The sequence below is a fragment of the Heloderma suspectum genome, chromosome 4 (assembly GCF_057233095.1).
Source record: "Heloderma suspectum isolate Gila_16-S chromosome 4, 16-S_ref, whole genome shotgun sequence".
Lineage (NCBI taxonomy): Eukaryota > Metazoa > Chordata > Lepidosauria > Squamata > Helodermatidae > Heloderma > Heloderma suspectum.
In genome coordinates this window covers 100,038,864-100,059,693 of record NC_139461.1, presented here as the reverse complement: position 1 = coordinate 100,059,693, position 20,830 = coordinate 100,038,864, and the positions used below count along the sequence as shown (strand labels likewise).

The window sequence follows — 20,830 nt, the reverse complement described above, 5'->3', positions numbered from 1 at the left end:
TAGCTACTGTTCTTATTAGTTATTTTATGTTTTAATTGTTTTACAGTTTTTAATGCTCTTTTTCTATTGCTTTATTTATTTATTTATTTATTTCATTTATTTCATTTCTATACCGCCCAATAGCTGAAGCTCCCTGGGCGGTTCACAAAAATTAAAACCAAAAAGCACACACTAAAACAATATAACATATAAAAACATTAAAACCACAATATAACAATACAACCAGAATAAAACCAGAGTAAAACCTAGCAGCAACGCAGAGATTTAAAATACAGATTTAAAACAGCAAAACTAAAAGTCTAGAAAGCTAAAATGCTAAAATGCCTGGGAAAATAAAAAGGTCTTCACCTGGCACCGGAAGGAATACAAGGTAGGTGCCAGGTAAACCTCACTAGGGAGCTCCTTCCACAGCTGGCGTGCCACAGCAGAAAAGGCCCTCCTCCTAGTAGCCACCCGCCTCACTTCCTTTGGCAGGGGCTCACGGAGAAGGGCCGCTGGCGATGATCTTAAGGTCCGGGCAGGCACATATGGGAGGAGAAAATCCTTCAGATAACCTGGCCCCAAGCCATTTAGGGCTTTGACTGTTAAAACCAGCTCTGTGAATCAGGCCCGGAAATGGACTGGCAGACAGTGCAGCTGGAAAAGTACTGGAGTAAAATGAGCTCGCAGGCCAGTCCCTGTTAACAATCTTGCTGCCCTGTTTTGGATCAGCTGAAGTTTCCGGATCATTTTCAAAGGCAGCCCCACATATCATGCATTGCAGTAATCCAGACAAGAAGTTATCAGAGCATGGATAACTGTAGCTAGGCTATCTCTGTCCAGATAAGGCCATAGTTGGTATACCAGCCTAAGGTGATAAAAAGTGCTCTGTGCCACTGAGTTCACCTGTGCCTCAAGTGACAGTTCTGGGTCCAAGAGCACCCCCAAACTACGAACCTGATCCTTTAGGGGGAGTGCAACCCCCTCCAGAACAGGTTGAACATCACCTAGCCAGGCAGACAAACCACCCACTAACAGTACCTCTGTCTTGTCTGGATTGAGTTTCAGTTTATTGGCCCTCATCCAGCCCATTACCATGCCCAGACACTGATTGAGAACAGTCACTGCCACCTGGGTATGATGAGAAAGAGAGGTAGAGCTGGGTGTCATCCACATATTGATGGCACCTCAGCCCACACCTCCAGATAACCTCCCCCAGCGTTTTCATGTAGATGTTAAACAGCATGGGGATAAAACAGAGACCTGTGGAACTCTGTAGCATAATTGCCAAGGCACAGAGCAATAATCCTCCAGCACCACCTTCTGGAATCGGCCATCCAAGTAGGAGCGGAACCACTGCAGTGCAGTGCCTCCAACTCCCAGACAACCTATCCAAAGGATACCATGGTCAATAGTATCGAAAGCCGCTGAGAAGTCCAGGAGAATCAACAGGGTCGCACTCCCCCTATCCCTCTCCCGGCAGAGGTCATCCCACAGGGCGACCAAGGCAGTTTCCGTTCCAAAACCAGGCCTGAAGCTCGAATGAAATGGATCTAGATAATTCGTTTCATTTAAGAGTGCCTGGAGCTGTCCTGCAACCACCCGCTGAAGCATTTTGTTTAGGAAGGGGATGTTGGCCACTGGCCTATTATTGTTAATGTCCTCCGGGTCCAGGTTAGGCTTTTTCAGGAGTGGCCTGATTACCGCCTCTTTTAAAGAGGCTGGCACCACTCTCAAGGAGGAATTTACAACCTCCTGGACCCAGCCAGACATCCCCTCCTTGTTTGATTTAATAAGCCATGAAGGGCAAGGGTCAAGCACACAAGTGGTCAATTGGACTTGGCCAAGCACCTTGTCCGCATCCTCAGGCCTCAATAACTGAAACTCATCCAATAAAACTGGACCAGATGGTGCTCTGGACGCCTCTACAAATGGAACTGCATTAATTATGGTGTCTAATTCATGATGAATCTGAGCAACTTTATCTTCAAAGTGCAAACTCATCACAGCGTACAACCGAGGGTTCCAAAGTCTCCTCCCTGGCCCAGAATGTAACAGGCCGTGAACCACTTGGAAAAGCTCCACTGGACGACACTGAGAAGATGCAATGCTGGTGGAAAAGAACTGTCTCTTTGCCACCCTCACTGCCACAGAGTAGGCTCGATAATGAGCTCTAACCTGTGTTCAGTCAGGCTCAGCACAAGTTTTCCTCCACCTGCGTTCTAGCCATCTCCCCTCTTGCTTCATTGCCCTCAGCTCAGGTGTATACCAAGGAGCTGGCTGGGCTGGGCTCTGCTCAGAGGGAGAGGGCGCTTGGGCATGATTGTGTCAACTGCCCAAGTCATCTCTGCATTCCACAGAGTGAACTGGGCTTCGACAGGAGCACCAGCCATACCAGCAAGAACCCCCCCCCCGAGCCCCCTGGAATCCATCAGAATCCATCAGCCACCAGGGGCAGACCATTTTAATAGGTCCCCCACCCTTGCAGAGGGGAAAGGTTGCCAAGAGTCTAAACCTCAGCAGGAAGTGACCTGATCATGACAAACGGACAAATGTTAATTCCTCCACTTTCAGATCACCATCCTCCTGCCCAGTCGAGAAAACCAGTGTGTGTCCTTTTACATGTGTTGGGCCAATGACATGTTGGAGCAGCCCATGGTTGCCATGGTGGCCATGAAGTCCTGAGCCGCGCTGGATACAGCGGTCTCGGCATGGAAGTTGCGATCCCCCAGGACCATCATCCTAGGGATTCTCAACACCAAGTTCGAGACCACCTCTGTCAGCTCAGGCAGGGAGTCTGATGGGCAGTGGGGTGGGCGGTACACCAGCAGAATCCCTAATCTGTCCCAGATACCCAACACAAGATACAAACACTCAAGATTTGTACTCGAATGAGCAGGAAGCCTAGAGAGAGGAATTGAATTCCTATAGACCACAGCAACCCCTACTCCCCGACCCTCGAGTCGGTGTTGGTGCTGCATTTAGTACCCAGGAGGGCACAGCTGGGAGAGAGTAACCCTTCCCAGTTCCCCCACCCAGGTCTCAGTAATACATACCAGGTCAGCCCCCTCATCCACAATCAAATCATGGATGAGGGAGATTTTAGTTTGGACCGACCTGGCATTCAGCAGCAGCACCACTAGACCTGAGGGCAAGCTGGTAAGGCTGCCAGGAACCATCAGGTTGGGGGAAGAACCAGAAGAGAGGATAGCCATAAGGTGTACACCGCCATGAGTACTTTTTAGCTGATAAGGTGGTATAGCAATGTTAGTAATAAATGTATACTAAGCATTCAGGGCATTCTAAAGTAAAAACTCACAATGCCAGAGAGAATTCTCCAGGGCATGGAACATTTCCAACTGACATATCAAGTACATCATGGGAGAATGAACTTGTCCAAATTATAACAAGATTCCTAGAAAGTGCAAAGACCAAAACATCTGGAAGGCCACATGTTGCCTACCCCATAACAGAACAATCTTAATTTTAAATTATATATACACACACAGTGCCTTGTGTAAGTATTCACCCCCTTTGACTTTTCCATATTTTGTTGTGTTACAACCTGGAATTAAAATGGATTTAATTGACATTTTTACTACTTGATTTACACAACATACTTAATACTTGGAAGGTGCCAAATATTTGTATTGCGGCACAAAAGTCAAACAAAAACAAACTGGCATTTGTTGGTTGCATAAGTTTTCATCCCCCTGAGTCAATACTTGGTAGAAGCACCTTTGGCAGCAATTACAGCTGTGAGTCTTTTGAGGTAAGTCTCTACTGGCTTTGCGCATCTGGATCCTGTAATTTTTGCCTGTTCTTCTTGGCAAAATTGCTCACGCTTTGCCAGGTTGGATGGGGACCGTTGGTGAACAGCAATTTTCAGGTCTTGACACAGATTCTCAATTGGACTGAAGTCTGGGCGTTGACTGGGCCATTCTAAGACATTCAGGTTCTTGTTTTTAAACCACTCCAGTGTAACTTTGGCTGTGTGTTTAGGGTCATTGTCCTGCTGGAAGGTGAACCTCCACCCCAGTCCCAGGTCTCTTGCAGAGTGAAACAGGTTTTCCTCTAGAATTGCCCTGTATTGGGCTCCATCCATCTTCCCCTCAATCCTGACCAATTTCCCAGTCCCTGCTGATGAAAAGCATCCCCACAACATGATGCTGCCACCACCACGTTTCACCTTGGGGATGGTGTTCTCAGGACAATGAGCACTGTTGGCTTTGTGCCACAGATAGGGTTTTGCGGTAAGGCTAAAAAGTTCAATTTTGGTCAGACCAGAGAAACTTTTCCCACGTTTGCCATGTCTCTCACATGCCTTTTGGCAAAATCCAAATGTGATTTGAGATGGGTTTTTCAGCAATGGCTTTCTTCTTGCCACTCTTCCATAAACCCCAGCTTTGTGAAACATCCAGGTGGTCGCTGTCCCATGGACAGTTTCTCCCATCTCAACTGTGGGTCTCTCTAGCTCCTCCAGAGTTAGCACTGGCCTCTTGGTTGCTTCTCTAATGCCCTCCTTCCCGGGCACTGAGTTTTGGTGGACAGCTTTCTCTAAGGTAGAGTCATGGTTGTGCCATATTCTTTCCATTTTGTAATAATGGATTTAAAGGTGCTCTGGGGGATGTTTGTAGTTTGGGTTTTTTTTTTTAATAACCCAAACCTGATTGGTGCTTCTCCAGAACTTTATCCTGGACTTGATTTGATAGCATCTTCATCTCCATGATGCTGTTTGTTTAGATATGCTCTCCAACAACTTCTGGGGCCTTCCAGAAATAGGTGTATTTAATCTGAGATCAGGTGACACTTGAATTGCACACAGGTAGACTCCATTCAACTAATCATGTGACTTCTGAAGGCAGTTCGTTGCACCAGAGCTTATTTAGGGGTGTCACAACAAAGGGGGTGAATACATATGCAATCCAGTCTTTTCATTTATTTATTTGTAAATCATTTTGTAAAACATGTAGATTTTTCCCCTCATTTTAACATTACGGACTATTTTGTGTAGATCAGTGCCCAGAAATTCTAATTAAATCCATTTTAATTCCAGGTTGTAGCACACGCAAAATGTCGAAACGTCAAAGGGTGGTGAATACTTATGCAAGGAACTGAGAGAGAGAGAGAACGAGAGGGAGAGGGGGAGGGGGGAGGGGGAGAGAGGGAGAGAGAGAGAGAGAGAGAGAGATACAGACAGTAAGACAGAGAGCTTCAGCTATTGGGCGGTATAGAAATGAGATAAAAATAAAATAAATATACATAATGTTAAATGCAATATATACACAATGTTACAAACATACAAAATACTACGTATAAAAGATAGAAATGACACTTAACATAAAATTAATTTATCAGCAGCAATTTCTGATCAGCAAAACTGATTTCCCACCCTAATAATCTTACAATAAACATCTTTATAGCTCTGAACGCATCACTAGATTGCAACTTCTCTTGCCTGTATTTAATGCATGAGTCAGTTTTAGAAGACTGTTTACAGGCCATTATTTATTTATTCAGTGACAAATCTAGGGTAGTTCTTTGGATTTCTATTTTTTTGCCATCTAATTCTTTCTGCAATTAATAGATTAAAAATAATATACTAATTCCTTGAACTAATTTCTTTTAAATAATCAAGCATTATAATCTATAGATCCATGGAAACTCTTATTCCTGTAACCTGAAAAACAATACTTGTTGCCCATTTCCAAAATCTATTTACATGCCCCAAAGACCAGCATATATGAAATGTGTCAACTTTACCTGCTCTGAAGCACCAAACATTTATAAATTATATTTTAAAAAATTTCTTTGGTATCATCTAATAAGAAAATAATTTTCTACCATGTTGAAATTTTAAGTCATAGATATAATGCCACTGCTAATGATATTTTCCCATCAAAGTCTCTATTCCTAGCTTTAAGGTAGGTAATATGCATTCAACTGAGAGTTTTCAATAAGTATTGGTACAGTCTAGATAACATTCCTTTGGTTCAATCCAACAGAGTCCTCTGCTGATGAAAGGTCTTTGATCCAACAGAGACTTCTGTCAGTGGAACAGGAAGGAAGGCAATGTTTACCAATTCCTTGTGAGGATCTTTGGAACACCATAGGAGATGGTGCAGGGGCATGTAGTCGGGAGGGGGAAATTGGTCAACACCACCAACACCCATTCCACTGACAGAAGGCTCCTCTAGAGACATCATTGGATACAACCTCTTTACACTAGTTTAGTATTGAAGTTCCATTAGTTTACCACATTACTAGGATACTTTTTATATAAAAAAAACCTTTTAATAATTGCTGAACTACTAAGATCAAGAGATGTCTAATGTTTACTCTATTTTTGAACTGTTAAAAGCAGGAGGAAAACACACATGAAGTCACAGTTTTACCAATTTGAAAGGAATTCATCTTTTTAACCTTGTAACTGCAGCATCAAGACATTTTTCAGGAATTGTATGTACTTATGTTCCACTATCAACCATTCTTGAAGTCCACTACCCTCTAGTAATTTTATTTTAGAGTATTTATATACCACTTCCCATTTTTAAAATCCTGAAGGGGTTTACAACAAATTATAAAACAATACATCATTAAAAAAGCACAACAACATTTAGACAAGTTAATGGTTGGGAACAGGCAGGGTAAACCAGTAATGTCATATAAACCATTGTAACATCTGCCGTAGACATATATGGATTTGTATTGTGTGCTACAAACTTGTTAAAAATTAACTATAAATCCGAAATAAAGCAATCTTTCATTCATACAGGATGCTATCCATGATCATTTTGATGGCATTTCTATTTTGCTGCATTTGCTTCTGTATGCAAGTCTCCCTTGAACAGCTCTAACAAAAGAGGCTATACTCATCTTTGCCAAAGACTACATATTCCCATTTACCAATAGAGTTCACTATTTCTTGTAATCATGTCAGGAGTTACAGAACAAAAATTATTCATAGCCCTTACAAAAACATGTTACAGTTTCTCAAAAAATATTTTAAAGTCTAGGAGTGCTGTTTTATCTATGCAAGTGTGCCAGCTACTGAGATAACAAATAAGCATCATGTTTAGTAACTTGACTTCAAAATGCAGCCTTTGAACTGGCAAGCAATTTATTCTTCTCCAAAAAGCAATTTTCCTATTGTGTTAAATTTTTTACCAAAGTATTTAAAAACAATACAATGATGAATAATGGATTTTTCATAGGGAAAAATCTCAATCTCTTTGTAATCTAGTGTCGTGTACACTTAATTGTCTGAGGAGCTGGGTTTTCATGAGTGACAAACCAATTAAGTGTAATGCTAGAAACTTTTTTTATAAAATAAAGCAGCTCTGAAAGCAAAGTGAATAAATAAGTAAGAATCTAAAACATAGCACTGGTGATACTAAATCAGATATGAGGCAGGCATCTTGAAAAAATGGCTCCCTAAAGGGAAAAAAAAACATTAATGTTAAACAACTTCTAAAGAAAAAAAACTAAGAGAAGGAAATAGACTACAATAAATACTTTAAAATTACTTTTATATAAATATCTACTGTGATTATACCATGTCCTCTTCAAACTTTGGTGGCTTTTTAAAGGAATGAGTAACTAAATGAGTGCATTATGTTTCAGCTGCATTTTATTGTCTATTGTTCAAATCATTTAAACATTTTCTTTCGTATCACCAGTACACAAACTACATAGACAACACCAAACTATAGGATGCATCCTCAAATACCCTAACATGAAGGAACTATTGGGGGTGTTTGGACAATCATGGGGTTAAAAGAAGCTATTGTGGCTTCTCCCCATGCGATTTGCATAATTACCCACAATGCAACGTGGGTTGCCATGTTGTCTAAACCTGATGGAGTGAGCAGCAGGGGTGGCTTCTTACTACAAGCTATGGTTGTGACATGGATAAGACGCCACACACCCCCATTCTGGGTTTGGATGACATGGCAACCCATGCTGCATCGTGGGTAATTATGCAAATCACCATTGCGCATGTACAGCACAAGGGGAAGATGCAACTATGGCTTCTTTTAGGCCTGTGATTGTCCAAACACTGCCAATGTTATATTTATGCCCCATTGTTGTTCCAAGGAGTTGAGAGTGACAGTCAAACATGGAAGCCCTGTTGTATCATTTCCAAGGCAACCACAACGTTGCAAGTCTTTACTTTTTGTGTGCATTACTCAAATGCTTAATTCACACTGCTCTCCCAATTCATCTCAGAACTGGTACTCTAAATAACATGCTGCTTTGGGCTTTGGCAATTGGATGGTATAGAACTGTAATAATAATAACAACTGTGCAGGGTTTTGAGGGTACATCAGGTGCCTCACGACAGGGAGAGGCTGTGTGTGAAGTTTGGTTGTGATCCTGCAAACCCCCAAGGTTTTCAAGCCACTACCCCCTTTTTGCAGCACTTGGGATTTTTGCTGCTTGGTGAGTGATTGTGCCAGGCGTTGATGGCGGATCGGGTGCCTCCTGACTGGGGGAGGCTATGTATGATGCTTTGTCCAGATCCTGCAAACGTCCAGCGCTTTAGAGGTGAAACAGTGTAACTGCTCAGGTGGGAGGATTGCAGTAGGACAGGGGGCAAGGGGTGAGTTATTTACACACAATACCTTAATAAGCTACTCACAGCAGCTTATTAGCCTGGCTGTGTGGCAGGGCATTGTGGACTATTTAAAAAACAAGCTACTGTGAGTAGCTTATTAAGCCACCATGGGTTATTGTGATATCCAAATGCAGTCAAAGAATGTGATATTATATTTTTAGGACTGATTTATACCATATATTGCCGTCATGAATGCACTATCAATCTTTAATTGTTCTTTACATTTTTCACACAGGAACACGTGAAATGATGAATCACATATATAGGAAGAAGCAATTTGTATAACCACAATGGCGACTTTTCCAATAACTCTAAAAACTTATCCAGTCACTACAATTAAAGGAATTGTAATAATTTCAAGGTTCCACCAGTCTGCACATTATATTTCTCCACACAAACACATACCTAGGGTAGGTCAGGGCTTCTCACATGGATGAAAACTGTGAACTGAAGTCTCTCCGTTTGGCATTTTTATTATAATAAATGTCAGACTTTTCTGTTTTATCAGTAAGCTCTGTATCTACTATATTACCATTATTACAAACCAATGTCATACCCCTTGTGTGTCATACCCCTTGTTTGAGCATTCTTAACTTCACTGGAATAATGTGCTATAATCCTGTCTCATAGGACTGAGTAAATGGATTGACTGAAATAGTAAACCGATGTATCTTGTTTTATTACTTCTTTTGTGGATAGCACTGGGGGAAAAACAAGACACTATCTCTGGCTTGATCTTAAAATAAAGATACCATGAGAATTGACTGATATATTAATACAAAGACATTGACAAAGCTTAACTATATGAAACCAGAGAATGCTTACTATTTTTGTCTAAGGTTTAAGTACTTTGTTATCAGACACAGATACAAAAACATAAAGATGTTTTAGAGGTGCAGAAGATAACAAAAAGGCCAGGCAGTAAACATGAGCATGAGTCACACATATAAGTCCTGAACCTGAATCAAAAAAACTTATTTGAGAGTAGATTAGATAAACAATTCTAAGACATGCTTTTAAAGGACAATCTTTTTAAAAATGAGTTTTTGAAAGTAGCATATTTCAGAAGCGAGCTTCTGAAAAGCTGTGCTTAAGACAAACAGATATGCTGATCTGGAAAATAAAAGAACAAACCCTATTTTCTCAACCTCTCCCCACCCCCACCCTTCAAAGGGCTACATATAGAAGCTGTTTGTTCAGAGACTCTAAAAGACACATGACACAAACTGAATATGAAACAGTTATAAAATGGGATCTATATAAAATGTGTGAGAACCTGGCACTGTTAAAGTTCATTCAAAATCCCAAAGCTTCTAATCTGTTCAAAGAGAACAAATTTCGTATTATAACAATACAAAATATGTCAATTAATAGATGATACATTAATTTACAAAACCAAGTATTTTACAACAATCTAAGAAGTCATAATGAAAATGAACAAAATATTCTAACTTGGGTTCAGATTAGTTTATTTTACTATATTTATATTCCACCCAACATAGGGATGTCAGAGAATTCCGCCACGGATCTCGGTGAGGCCGAATGCCAGTGCATTCGCCCCCCCGAAATCTGTGGCGGAACAGCCTGCCACCCCCCCCGCCCACCCGCGGATCCCCCCCTAGGACGAGACTTACCTAGGGCGGATGTTCCGGGCAGCGGTTTTGGCAGTGGCAGCTGCGGCGGCTGGTCTTCTGACCATCTGCCACCGCCGCCACTTGCAGTCTTGTCTTTTTTTCTTTTTTTTTACAGAGACGTGATAGGCTACGTAAAGATTTACGTAGCCTATCTGCTGGGTTTAAAAAAAAAACGCGTACGCAAACGGTGGCGGCTACAGCCGCCACCATTTGCGTTCCTTATTTTTCGCTGTCTTAGTCTACATAAATATTTACGTAGACTATTATGGCGAAAATAAAGGGGAACGCAAATAGCATAGTGGGCGAATCAAAAAGGGACGCAAATAGCGCCCAATACACTAATTGCGTTCCCCTTTATTTTCGCCGTAATAGTCTACGTAAATATTTACGTAGACTAAGACGGCGAAAAATAAGGAATGCAAATGGCGGCGGCCATAGCCGCTGCCATTTGCGTACGTGGTTTTTGGGTTTTTTACCCAGAGCCCTCCGTGGCCAGAAATCCGGCTGCAGACCGCTCTGGCTTGGGCCTGGCCGGCTGCTCTGCGGAGCTGCCGTGGAGCACAGCCAGCCGTCGAGGATTCCGGGGGGGAGGAACGGATCGCCTCCACCCCGTTGAGGATTCCGGGGGGAGGGACGGAATGCCTCCCCCCCATGAACATAATCCGTGGAAAGGTAAGTGACTTTCGTACATCCCTAAGTCTCAACACCACAAGTTCACTGGATATCTTATAATAAAAGTGAAAAAACATTTGGGGCAGAATCCGACATTGCACTACCACTAACATAAATGAAGTTGCACTAGCATAAGCTATTTCTAGTGCAACGCCAATAGTACTTTCTGACATGCTAAGTTTTCCAGGGAAACTCATCAGGCTACCAAGTGTTATTGGTGTTGCGCTAGACAAAGTGTACACTACTGCAACATCATTTATATTATGGTAGTACAGCGATGGATACTACCCTTAAATACAAAATAGACCATAAGATTGAAAATCCTGAAAAAATGAAAAGGCCTTTACCTGGCCCCAGAAAGACCATAACGTAGGTAAGCCTCCCTGAGTAGGACATTCCATAACTGGGGTGGTACCAATGAAAAGGTCCTCTCTGCAGCAGCCACTTGCAACACCTCACTTGGCAAAGGCACCCACAGAAGGGCCTCAGAAGAGGATGTTGAAGTCCAGATAGGGATACATGGGTGGAGGTGATCTTTCAGGAAGCCTGGCCCCAAGTCATGGAAGCCAGTGTAGGAGATAAAGCAGTAGTGTGATATGATCATACTGTTCAATCCTAGTTAACAATCTTGTTGCCCTATTTTGGAACAATTAAATTTTGGGCTGCTTTTAAAGGCAACCCCAGATATGACGCAGTAATCCAGGCAAAAAATTACCAGTGCATGGATAATTGTAGCAAGGTTACCTCTTCCCAGATAGGATCACAATTGGTCTATCAGCCTAAGGTGATAAAAGGTGCTCTGGGCCAATCAAGCTGTTCACACAACACGCCAACCCACACTCAGTGGTTGAGTGTGGGTTGTTTGTTGAACCATGGGTTAGTGTCTTGTCTGAACCGTGGACATTTCCAAAGGGTGGCTTGTTAACCACCCTAAATAACCCAACAACAAACCAACAAACCATTTTTTAAAAACCATTTGTATCCCACCCTATATCATTAAGTTCTCAGGGCAGCATACAGATAAAATCAATTTAAACAGTATAAAACAATAAATGATTTTAACTGCTAAAAGCATATTAAACCATTAAACAAGCTAATACCCATTACAAATCTAAAACAATAACAGAACAATCCTATGTGGATTGACGGTCGCCTCCGAGCCCAGGGGCGACTGCCTATCCAGCGCAGGATAGGAGTGGTAAGGAGCGAATCTCCTCCTCGGTCCCCCTGCCCTGCTTTCATGGCTGGACAGCTGACTTTGGCTGTCTAACCGTGGGACCTCGGGACATGGGAAGCAACAGCTGGACAACACATAGGATGTGTCATACCGGCATTTCCGACCTCCCCTCCCCACCCCTGGAAACACCCCGTTTTCACCACTCCATGCTGCTCTTATGAGTGCGGAGGTGATCCACACTGCCTATGAGGCGGCACAGGAGGGGGTGGGGATCGGTTCCCCAGGAACCGACCTCGGAGTGTGGGCTCCGAGGTCAGTTCCCAGGAATTGACCTATCCTATGGCCATCTAGCTGCTGACTAGCAGCCTACAGGATTGCGCCCTAAAACAGTATGCAACTTTAGGGAGTTCAATTAGCCCACAAAGGCTTTGGTGAAAAGCTATGTTTTAACTTGGCACCAAAATGAAACCAACATCCGCCCAAATCAGGCGTCCAAGGAGAAGGCATTCCACAATTGGGGTGCCACAGCAAAGAAGGCCCTCTTCTACATCCCACCAAAGTGTATGTCTCGCACTGGTGGAATGCAGAGGAGGGCCCTCCAACAGATCTCAGTCCTCAGGCAGGCATATGTAGGGAGAGGCACTCCCTCAAATATTGAGGCCTGCAGAGCACCATACTCTAACTGCCAAAGGGTAAAACAATTGTTCCCCACATCCAACTACTGAGAAAAATACCATGGTCAATGGTATCAAAAGCTACTGAGAGGTCCAAGTGAATCAACACAGAATTAAATGAATGGGGCATATAATACAACACTCTTCACAGGGATACTTTACAGTGAAGAACATGTGCCCTGCTAGCCAGATTATCCAGTGTTGTTCAACACACATTTGCCAAAACACAGGCTTTCTGCAGCCTTCAACAGACCCACTTGCCAAAGTAACAGGGCTGAGAAAATCTTTTGATGTTGGCAAGCAATAATGCTTAGGGAAGAAGGCTGCATTACAGCAGCTAAATTAGGCTTCCAAAAAACCCTGGAGTAGGTTGTTGGGAAAGTCACTTCTCTAGTTCTGAATGGGATCTGCAAAGGTTTCTTCCCTTTCTCCTCCCTTCTTTTTTTGGAAATACTACAAATCTGACTGGTGGATTGAAAGGGAGTGCAGCCCACACCATTTTCAATCTCTGTCTGATACTGCTCAGTATTGTATTTTAGCTTCACTCTTTCTCCATACGCAAAACTGTTTTGCCCATGCACACTCTTAGGCTTCCTTCCCCTAAGCACTATCCACCTCCTTGAATGGCCTCCCAGACAACAAGCTCCTGCCACTTCATTCCAAACACAGATTGATTTTTTATAAGAACAGCAGAGTTTGCTTTGTCAACTGATTGAATGGGAGAAGGCAAAGCACAATTTCAAACTTTCCTTTTTCTTCCCTGAATCATTTAGGGTCTCCAGCGTTTTTGGGTCAGTATGCACTTTGGGAATTTTGAGAAAGTGTTATGGGTACCATCCCAAAATAGCTGTCATGACAGTGTGCCTATTCGCAAAATAGCTGCCATAGTGGGTCCGGCCACAGAAACACCGATTGCACAAAACGGCAAACCTATGAGTTTAAAAGACAACTTGCCCAAGAACTTGAATACAAGTAAGAGGTCTAAGCCCCAAAACACAAACCCATATCTTTAACCCCAGTTTTCTGCTCTAACAGAAGCCCATTTCCCACTCCTTTGTAAGGATGTCAGAGAAATCTGTAATGCATTAAAATGAGCTCAGATTTCTAAGACTCAGACCTGTGGATTCCACAGCAGACTGGCTTTTTCTGAGTCATGTGGACTTGCAAGCCGTTTTTTGTTTTTTTGAGGGGGGGTAGCGCAAGTGCACATTTGCAAATGAATGAAATTCTCACACAAAAAATCTGATTCCACGAATGAGCAGACAACAGAACGAAAGATGCCTGAGAATCCATGAAACCAGCTTAGTTATTTTTCAGTCATATTCTAGGGAACCTTGGAAGTGTATCAGGAGTTCCTCAATGAAAAAGATGAGTAATGGCTGACAATCCTCCCTGAAAGACAGCTTACCCACTATTGATATTCCTTTGAAATGGATAGCCACAGGGGAATATTGGCTGTGTATTCTGGAGTGCACTCTTTTAACATGTGACAGTTATGAGGCCCACAAAACCAGGCAAGGACTCCATCTGAATTGGCAGTTGTGATGTTACTCGTCTCTATACGTATAATCTGTAAGTATAGTAATGTGTTCCTGTTATGAGTCTATGGTTCTGAATATGAATATATATATATATATATTCCTGTTATATCTCTGTATTGTATTGTGAGTATGTTTATAGTGAGAGAAGGATGATTGGCAGGAAGAATGGTGGATTTGCATATGTGAGCTGATTGGTTCAGTAAGTGAAGAGGGCTGAAGTACGTGTGCTATATAAACTGTGTGCTTTGCTTGAGAGAGTCAGATAGAGATAGTGAGGGATAAGATCAGAGATGAAATAGGTTTGGGGAATGGCTTAGATCAGACCTAGGATTTGTGATAGCGTTAGGGTTTTAAGATTGAGGAGAGACAGAGAGAGGTTCGTGTTGATTTGTGAAGTGATTGTTTGAGAGTGCGAGCTAGAGAACAGTTTATGAGAGAACATATATTGATAAAGCCATTAAGAGTTGCCTGTTTATTATTCAATAACTTGTTTGCTGTAGTTAATAAAGTTTATTTGTTTAACCACACCGTACACCTTCTGCTCTGGGCGACATAAGGGGAAGTATAAAGGGAACAGTACAAGGTTATAAATAAAGTCTGTGTGTCCTTGCAGATAGAGGACTGAGTAAAGGGTTGGGCCTAAGCCTTAAAGGTCCAGGTAGCAGCAAAACACGGTGTGTGTGAGAGGTGGCGGTTCCTGCTGGGGGTGAGAAAGGCCTTAGAGAAGGGGAATTCTCACTAGGCGAAGGCAGGAACTCCACAGAAGTGCATACTAGAACTTACACAGGAGCTCTATTCAGGCAATCCTGAAAGGGCTTAAGTAAACATGTGAGTCGGGCCACCCTGTATAGCCCTGCCCCCAATGTCATTTAGATCTCTAGATATATTAATGACATTTTTACCATCAGGACTCCTGAGGAGGAGTCTCAAGAAACTGTAACAGTAGTTCACCAACCCCTTCTATTATCAACATATATTTCATCTATTACACTCAGACTGTAATCCTAAACACACTTATCAGGGAGTAACTCCTATTGAAACCAATGAGAATTATTTCAGAGTAGATATGTATAGGATTGTACTGTCAGTGCATCAATTTTCTTGACACTGTGGTTATCCTACATAGTAGCTTTTTGTGAGCCATCGTTTACCTTTATGATAACTATTATTCTGAATGCATAATATAATTCAAGAACTACAGATAGGCTCAGTAAGTTAACCATATCTTCTTTTACTCCATGACATAATATTTAAGAAAGCTGAAAACCAGCTTCCTTTAATCCCCAGTACCAACCCAGGATAGCAGATAAACACATTTTGAAAACCAAACTTATATCATGACAGCAACTACAGCAATAGTAACTAAACTTAACAGAATCCCTCTGCTCATTACCTGTAGTTGCCAGTTAGAAGTACTTCAACAAGTCATAGTGATATACCTACACTGAGTTTATGATGCTGTCAAAAGAGCAAGGCACTGAATCTCTAGAAAAGCACCACACCCTTAGTTAATCGAAATCCAAATTATGTCCTTTCATCAACACTGGTAATGCTTAAAGGACAAAATAATGTCAATAGCTGAATTTTAGATTACTGTACCTGCCCCTACACAAATAGACACCTTTTTAACCATGTCAGGAATCGACATAGGCCAAACTGGCTTATGTTTGGGGAATATATATACAATATATACAAAATGTTACACTTTTTTTCAAGGACCTCGGGTGAGGGCTATTCTGAAATAGAAATTCTGACAAGCAGCTGGGAGTGTAAGCAGAACATGACTTCATGCAGAAATCTGATTCTATAAACCAGGGCCTACATAAAGACTAGGAGTGCAATGTCTACTCAGAATTAAGTTCCACGATGTTAAATGGGGCTTATTCACAGGTAAGTGCATATAATATTGTAGACACAAAGTGCCATCTTATGCATGTTTAGACAGAAAAAGTCCTACAATTCTCAGAATGCCCCAGCCAGCAAATTCTTGGAGAAAGCAGTTGATGGCTACTAGTCCTGATGGCTATATGCTACCTCCAGTATCAGAGACAGTATGCCTATGTACACCAGTTGCTGAGGAACATCAGTCAGAGGGTGCTGTTGCACCCATGTCCTGCTTGTGGGTTCCCTGTCAACAGGTGGTTGGCCACCGTGTGAACAGACTGCTGGACTAGATGGACCCTTGGTCTGACCCAGCATGGCTGTTCTTATGACTTTTTCTGTCTAAACATGCATAAGATTGCACCCTAAGGGAACTTCTCACATTTACAAGGACTGAAGTAGCACTCACACATCCCTGCTTCACAATGAAATGTAATTTGCTACATACCTGGACATTACTCCATCATGTTTTGTATCTCAAATGGACTACATACTATTGAGGATTCCCCTTTTTTCTCCTCATATGTGGGGAGATGCATTTGCGATCTTGTACAATAGAAAGGACACAGATTGTAACACATAATAGCTCTCAAATGCTTGCCTCATAATAATTTAATTTCATGAATATTAAGACAGTTACTGCCTACAAAGCTTATGCTCCAGAGATAATAAATTCCATCCCTAAGTACTATCAAACTCAGTCTCTTTTCTGATATTTAAAATGTTCCCAAATGTGCTAGTTGCAAAAACAGAAAAGTACTTTATCCTTTTCAGCTTTTCTATCTATAGTGAGCACAAATTATCTAGAAGAACATTTATTCTTATCAGAACAGCTATTTTAATAAAACAGAATTCTTTACATTCTTTTTTTTTTTTAATCTAGTAGAACATACAAGAAGAAACTATCCTTATGAAACCCTAAAAATTCTTCTCATTTTTTATTTTAGCTGATTTAAATGTTACTCAATTATGCAGACCTTATTCGGGAGAATACAGGACCAAACACACACATTTATAGTTAAAATACCTTGTATGTAACTTTTATTGAAAGAATCATACATAAAAGCAAGCAAAAGCAGTCCTAAATCTCTAGCTAATCTTTAAGCATTGCAATCATACTTACATTTACACCACTTAGGGCGGCCAACCCATAAGTATGTGTATTGAAGGATGGGACTTGGAGAAGCAGTACGTGTATGGGCAAATTTGTTCTATTAATTGCAGGTGGAGGCTTCTCAAAGTTTCTCCTCTAAGGCCCTCTTTTCTACTCTTTTGCTTCTGCATCTACACCCCTCTGGATGCCTGCCAGAAATGTCAACACTTTCCTGTGGTCTTACATCGATTGGCATCCTCACAATCTTCTCTGCCTTGGTCTGCACCCATCCACTAGTTATCAGCTTTCCTCACTCTTTGTCCAGGCACCATTCATGTAGTTTCATGCAGATAAACCTCAGAGCCAGTCCCATTACCTTGTGCCTGTAGACCCTGCAACAGTTCTTTCTTGTTTACCAGGTTCTTTCCTGTTTTCCACCGTTCATGGTTTGTTTTCAGCCATTACACACTCATCCATCCCATTCAATCTCTAAAAACAGGCTAACTACACTGCTTAACATAACGTGACACAAGCTTAATACAAGCTGCAGGCCTCATGCCTAACAGGGCCTGAGTTATATGTGACATTTGCATGCCTTGAAACCCAGGAGTCCAATATGCACACCCAAGCACTTCTGCACATGTTCCAGTGTTCCCAGTTTTATTTTTTAATTGCACCTGCTTTCACTCTTTCACAGGCTGCTTCCAAAGTTCCCTATGTTTTAGGAGCAACAAGGGAATGCAATCAGAAGAGAATTCACACACTCCTGCTGAGTACGCAAAACTTTACTGTTGCCATCTTGGAAAATATATACTAGTCTAACATGTAGATTCTAGAAATCAAATGGATTCTTTTTTATGCATTCAATGGAATGTACATCACTCAAGAAGGGTGTCAGGTGGCTGAAATCTGCACCAGCTGAAGTTTCCAAATTCCCTTTAAAGGCAGCCTCTTGTAGAGCACAGCACAGTAGTCCAGCCTGGATGTCACTAGCGCATGAATAACCAAGGCAAGATCCTCCCCCTCCAGATAGGGTCACAACTGGCGTACCAGCTGAAGATGGTAAAAAGTACTCCTGGCCACTACTGCCATCTGAGCTTCCCCAGTTAGCACCAAGTCCAACAGCACTCCCAAACTGTGCACTTGGTCCTTCAGGGGGAGTGCAACCCCATCTAATACCAGATTTATCCAGATTGGTTGGTTTCTACAGTACCTCCTAATCCTAATATTTCTCCTAACAATCTGTTTCAATGTATTTTAAACATATTGTAAACTACCTCAAGAATTTTGGTTAGTAAGGGAGATATAAATACTATAAATAAAAGATTCCAGTAAGTTTGCTAGTAGAAAGATTCAGAAACAGATACCAAAAGTACATGCCTGCATTGGACAAAAATTCCAGTTCTGTCACTGAACTCTTTCTGGGAAGAATTAAGTAATTCTACTGAACTTCAATCCATATAAATAAATACCAGGATGAGTAATCCAGACCATGGCATTTCAGAAGATTTAATTCAAGCTGAGGAGGAAGGTAGAGGCAGCCCCTATTGCTGCACTCACTTCCAGAGGTGTTCCAAATTCCATGTAGTGTTAGAAACAATCATTTCCTTCCCACCTTGGAGGAGAAATAGCATCAGACACCAGCACAGATTTGGGCTAGCTACCAAGGCCAGAACTACACCAAACAAACACCTTGTGCTACCAAGGGCAGAACTACACCCAAACCCACATTTGCCTAGGAATGCAGAGGGGTTTAGTAGCAGGGAAAATAATATTTAACCCTTTCTACCAGTTCTCCTCAGGAAGGCCTGGCGTGCTATGGTCCATGGGGTCACGAAGAGTTGGACACGACTGAACGACTGAACAACAACAACAACCAGTTCTCCCTTGGATATTCTCCCCAGACTATTTCCACCTGCCAGACTTCTTGCAATTGGTCTGGGGAGCTTTTACACAAAGAATCAGCAACCCCTTGCCTGCCCTCTGATTCTCCTCAAAATGCCCCCCATTCCTGGGAACTTCCTTGAAAGACAAGGCAGAAATCTCTATAAGAAATAAATAATAGCATTATTTCTCAGCATTAGCCTTACAGGGCAAACATAGGATGGGGAACCCAATGGTGTGCTTGTATAACGCAGTTCTGCTTTAAGGATGCAATCCTATGCAATCCTGTCTTAACATGCATAGGATTGCACCTTAAGAGGTCCTGCTAATGTTGTCTACTTTTGAAAAAGAATCTCTTCAGGTGTAAATCATATGACTTGAACCCTAACACTTTTAGATTGACAGTGTTCTTTGCCTTTCTTCTCAGATGTTTACAGTGCAGACGTCTGTCGATGTTTGGTCTCTACACTGTTTCCTTCTAAAATGAATACACCAGGGACTCATATCTTCCTAGAAGCAACACACACTGTGCCACAAGTCCTCCCTTCTAATCCCAGAGCGCAACTTCTCAATGGCAACAAGGAGGACGCTTTGCACATGCTCAAAAAACATCGTAACATCGCCATATTTCAGGGATGAGTTCTAGTGGATTTGAAAGCTGGTTCTGGAGTTAGGCACTGGTTCTAGATAACACTGGAGGGAGCAAGACCTGAGCAGGGCAATCCCAAACTCGACAGCACTACTGCTGAAGTAGCAACAACCACCGTGTGCCTTCCCGGAAGTGACAATCATCCTGCCAACCTCCAGAGGTACTCCAATGCAGCTGTCCGAAGGCCTAGGCGAGTTACAACTACAGCGACCTGAGCTCTCTGCCATGGGGTGAGGGACGAAATACCTCAGAGCCTCAGCACTCGGTGCCTGGGGGGCACGAAGGAACTGCCGCTCGCCCCTCTCAAGCTGGGCTGTGCCCAATATCGCCCCATCGCCCCTTCTCCCTCCTCGCCTCCAATCACTCCCTGGCAACCCCCCCGCCCTTTCCTTTCAGTTTCCTTCCAGCCGGTACCTGTTATGCCTCTGCGCGGCTGAAGCGTTGGTATAATAAGCCGCCCTCCGTTGGGTGGTGCGCGGCACCGGGTGCAGAGGGATTTGGTCCGCCATTTTCCTCCCCCCTCCCTCACCCTGGCTTCCCCTCCCTCAGCTGACTGACTAAATCGTCATCGTCGACGCCCTCTGACGTCACGCCAACGCGCAGTGCGCTGGTGACGTAATCTGCAGCCGAGGCAGGGAAAAGCGACGAGATGAGAGCGACAGAGAAATGAGCGGACGGAGGGAGGGGTAAACAAGGAAGACGGTTGAGGAGAACGTCGCGCCCAATCAGCTTCTGAGGAGCGCTCGCGCTCCTCCCGCTCAGAACGCGGAGGATGGGTGGACGTGGAGCTCTGCCTGAGTGAGCGGGCGCGGGAGGAAGGAGCAAGCGAAGTTCTAAGGGTGGAAGGGAAAGCGAAAGCCCCAGCTCTCAGAGATCGCGGCTACGTAAAGCGCGTCTGGAGGCTGCCTGGCCCTGTGTCTCTAGTATTTGTGTGGAGTGCTCGCAAATTCGTAACGGTGAGGAACTGGCACTTCAGAAGCAATCACAGGCTCACGCTGCAATCTTATGCATGTTTAGTTATTAGGGAGG

The 20,830-nt window shown here is 42.8% G+C and overlaps 1 protein-coding gene across 4 annotated transcripts in view; it reads right to left on the bottom strand.

Moving 5' to 3' along the window:
- ATP9B (ATPase phospholipid transporting 9B) overlaps positions 1-20,333 on the bottom strand; it is a 200,942-nt gene extending 180,609 nt beyond the window's left edge. For 3 of the 4 annotated variants that reach the window (XM_084850044.1, XM_084850040.1, XM_084850041.1), the window contains exon 1: positions 20,216-20,333. In XM_084850044.1, the coding sequence (XP_084706170.1) occupies positions 20,216-20,310 (95 nt within the window). In that variant the 5' untranslated portion in view covers positions 20,311-20,333. Of the gene's footprint in view, positions 1-16,623; positions 16,722-20,215 lie in introns of all 4 variants that reach the window. The other variant, XM_084850042.1, reaches the window with a different exon arrangement.
- Positions 20,334-20,830: the final 497 nt, after the last annotated feature.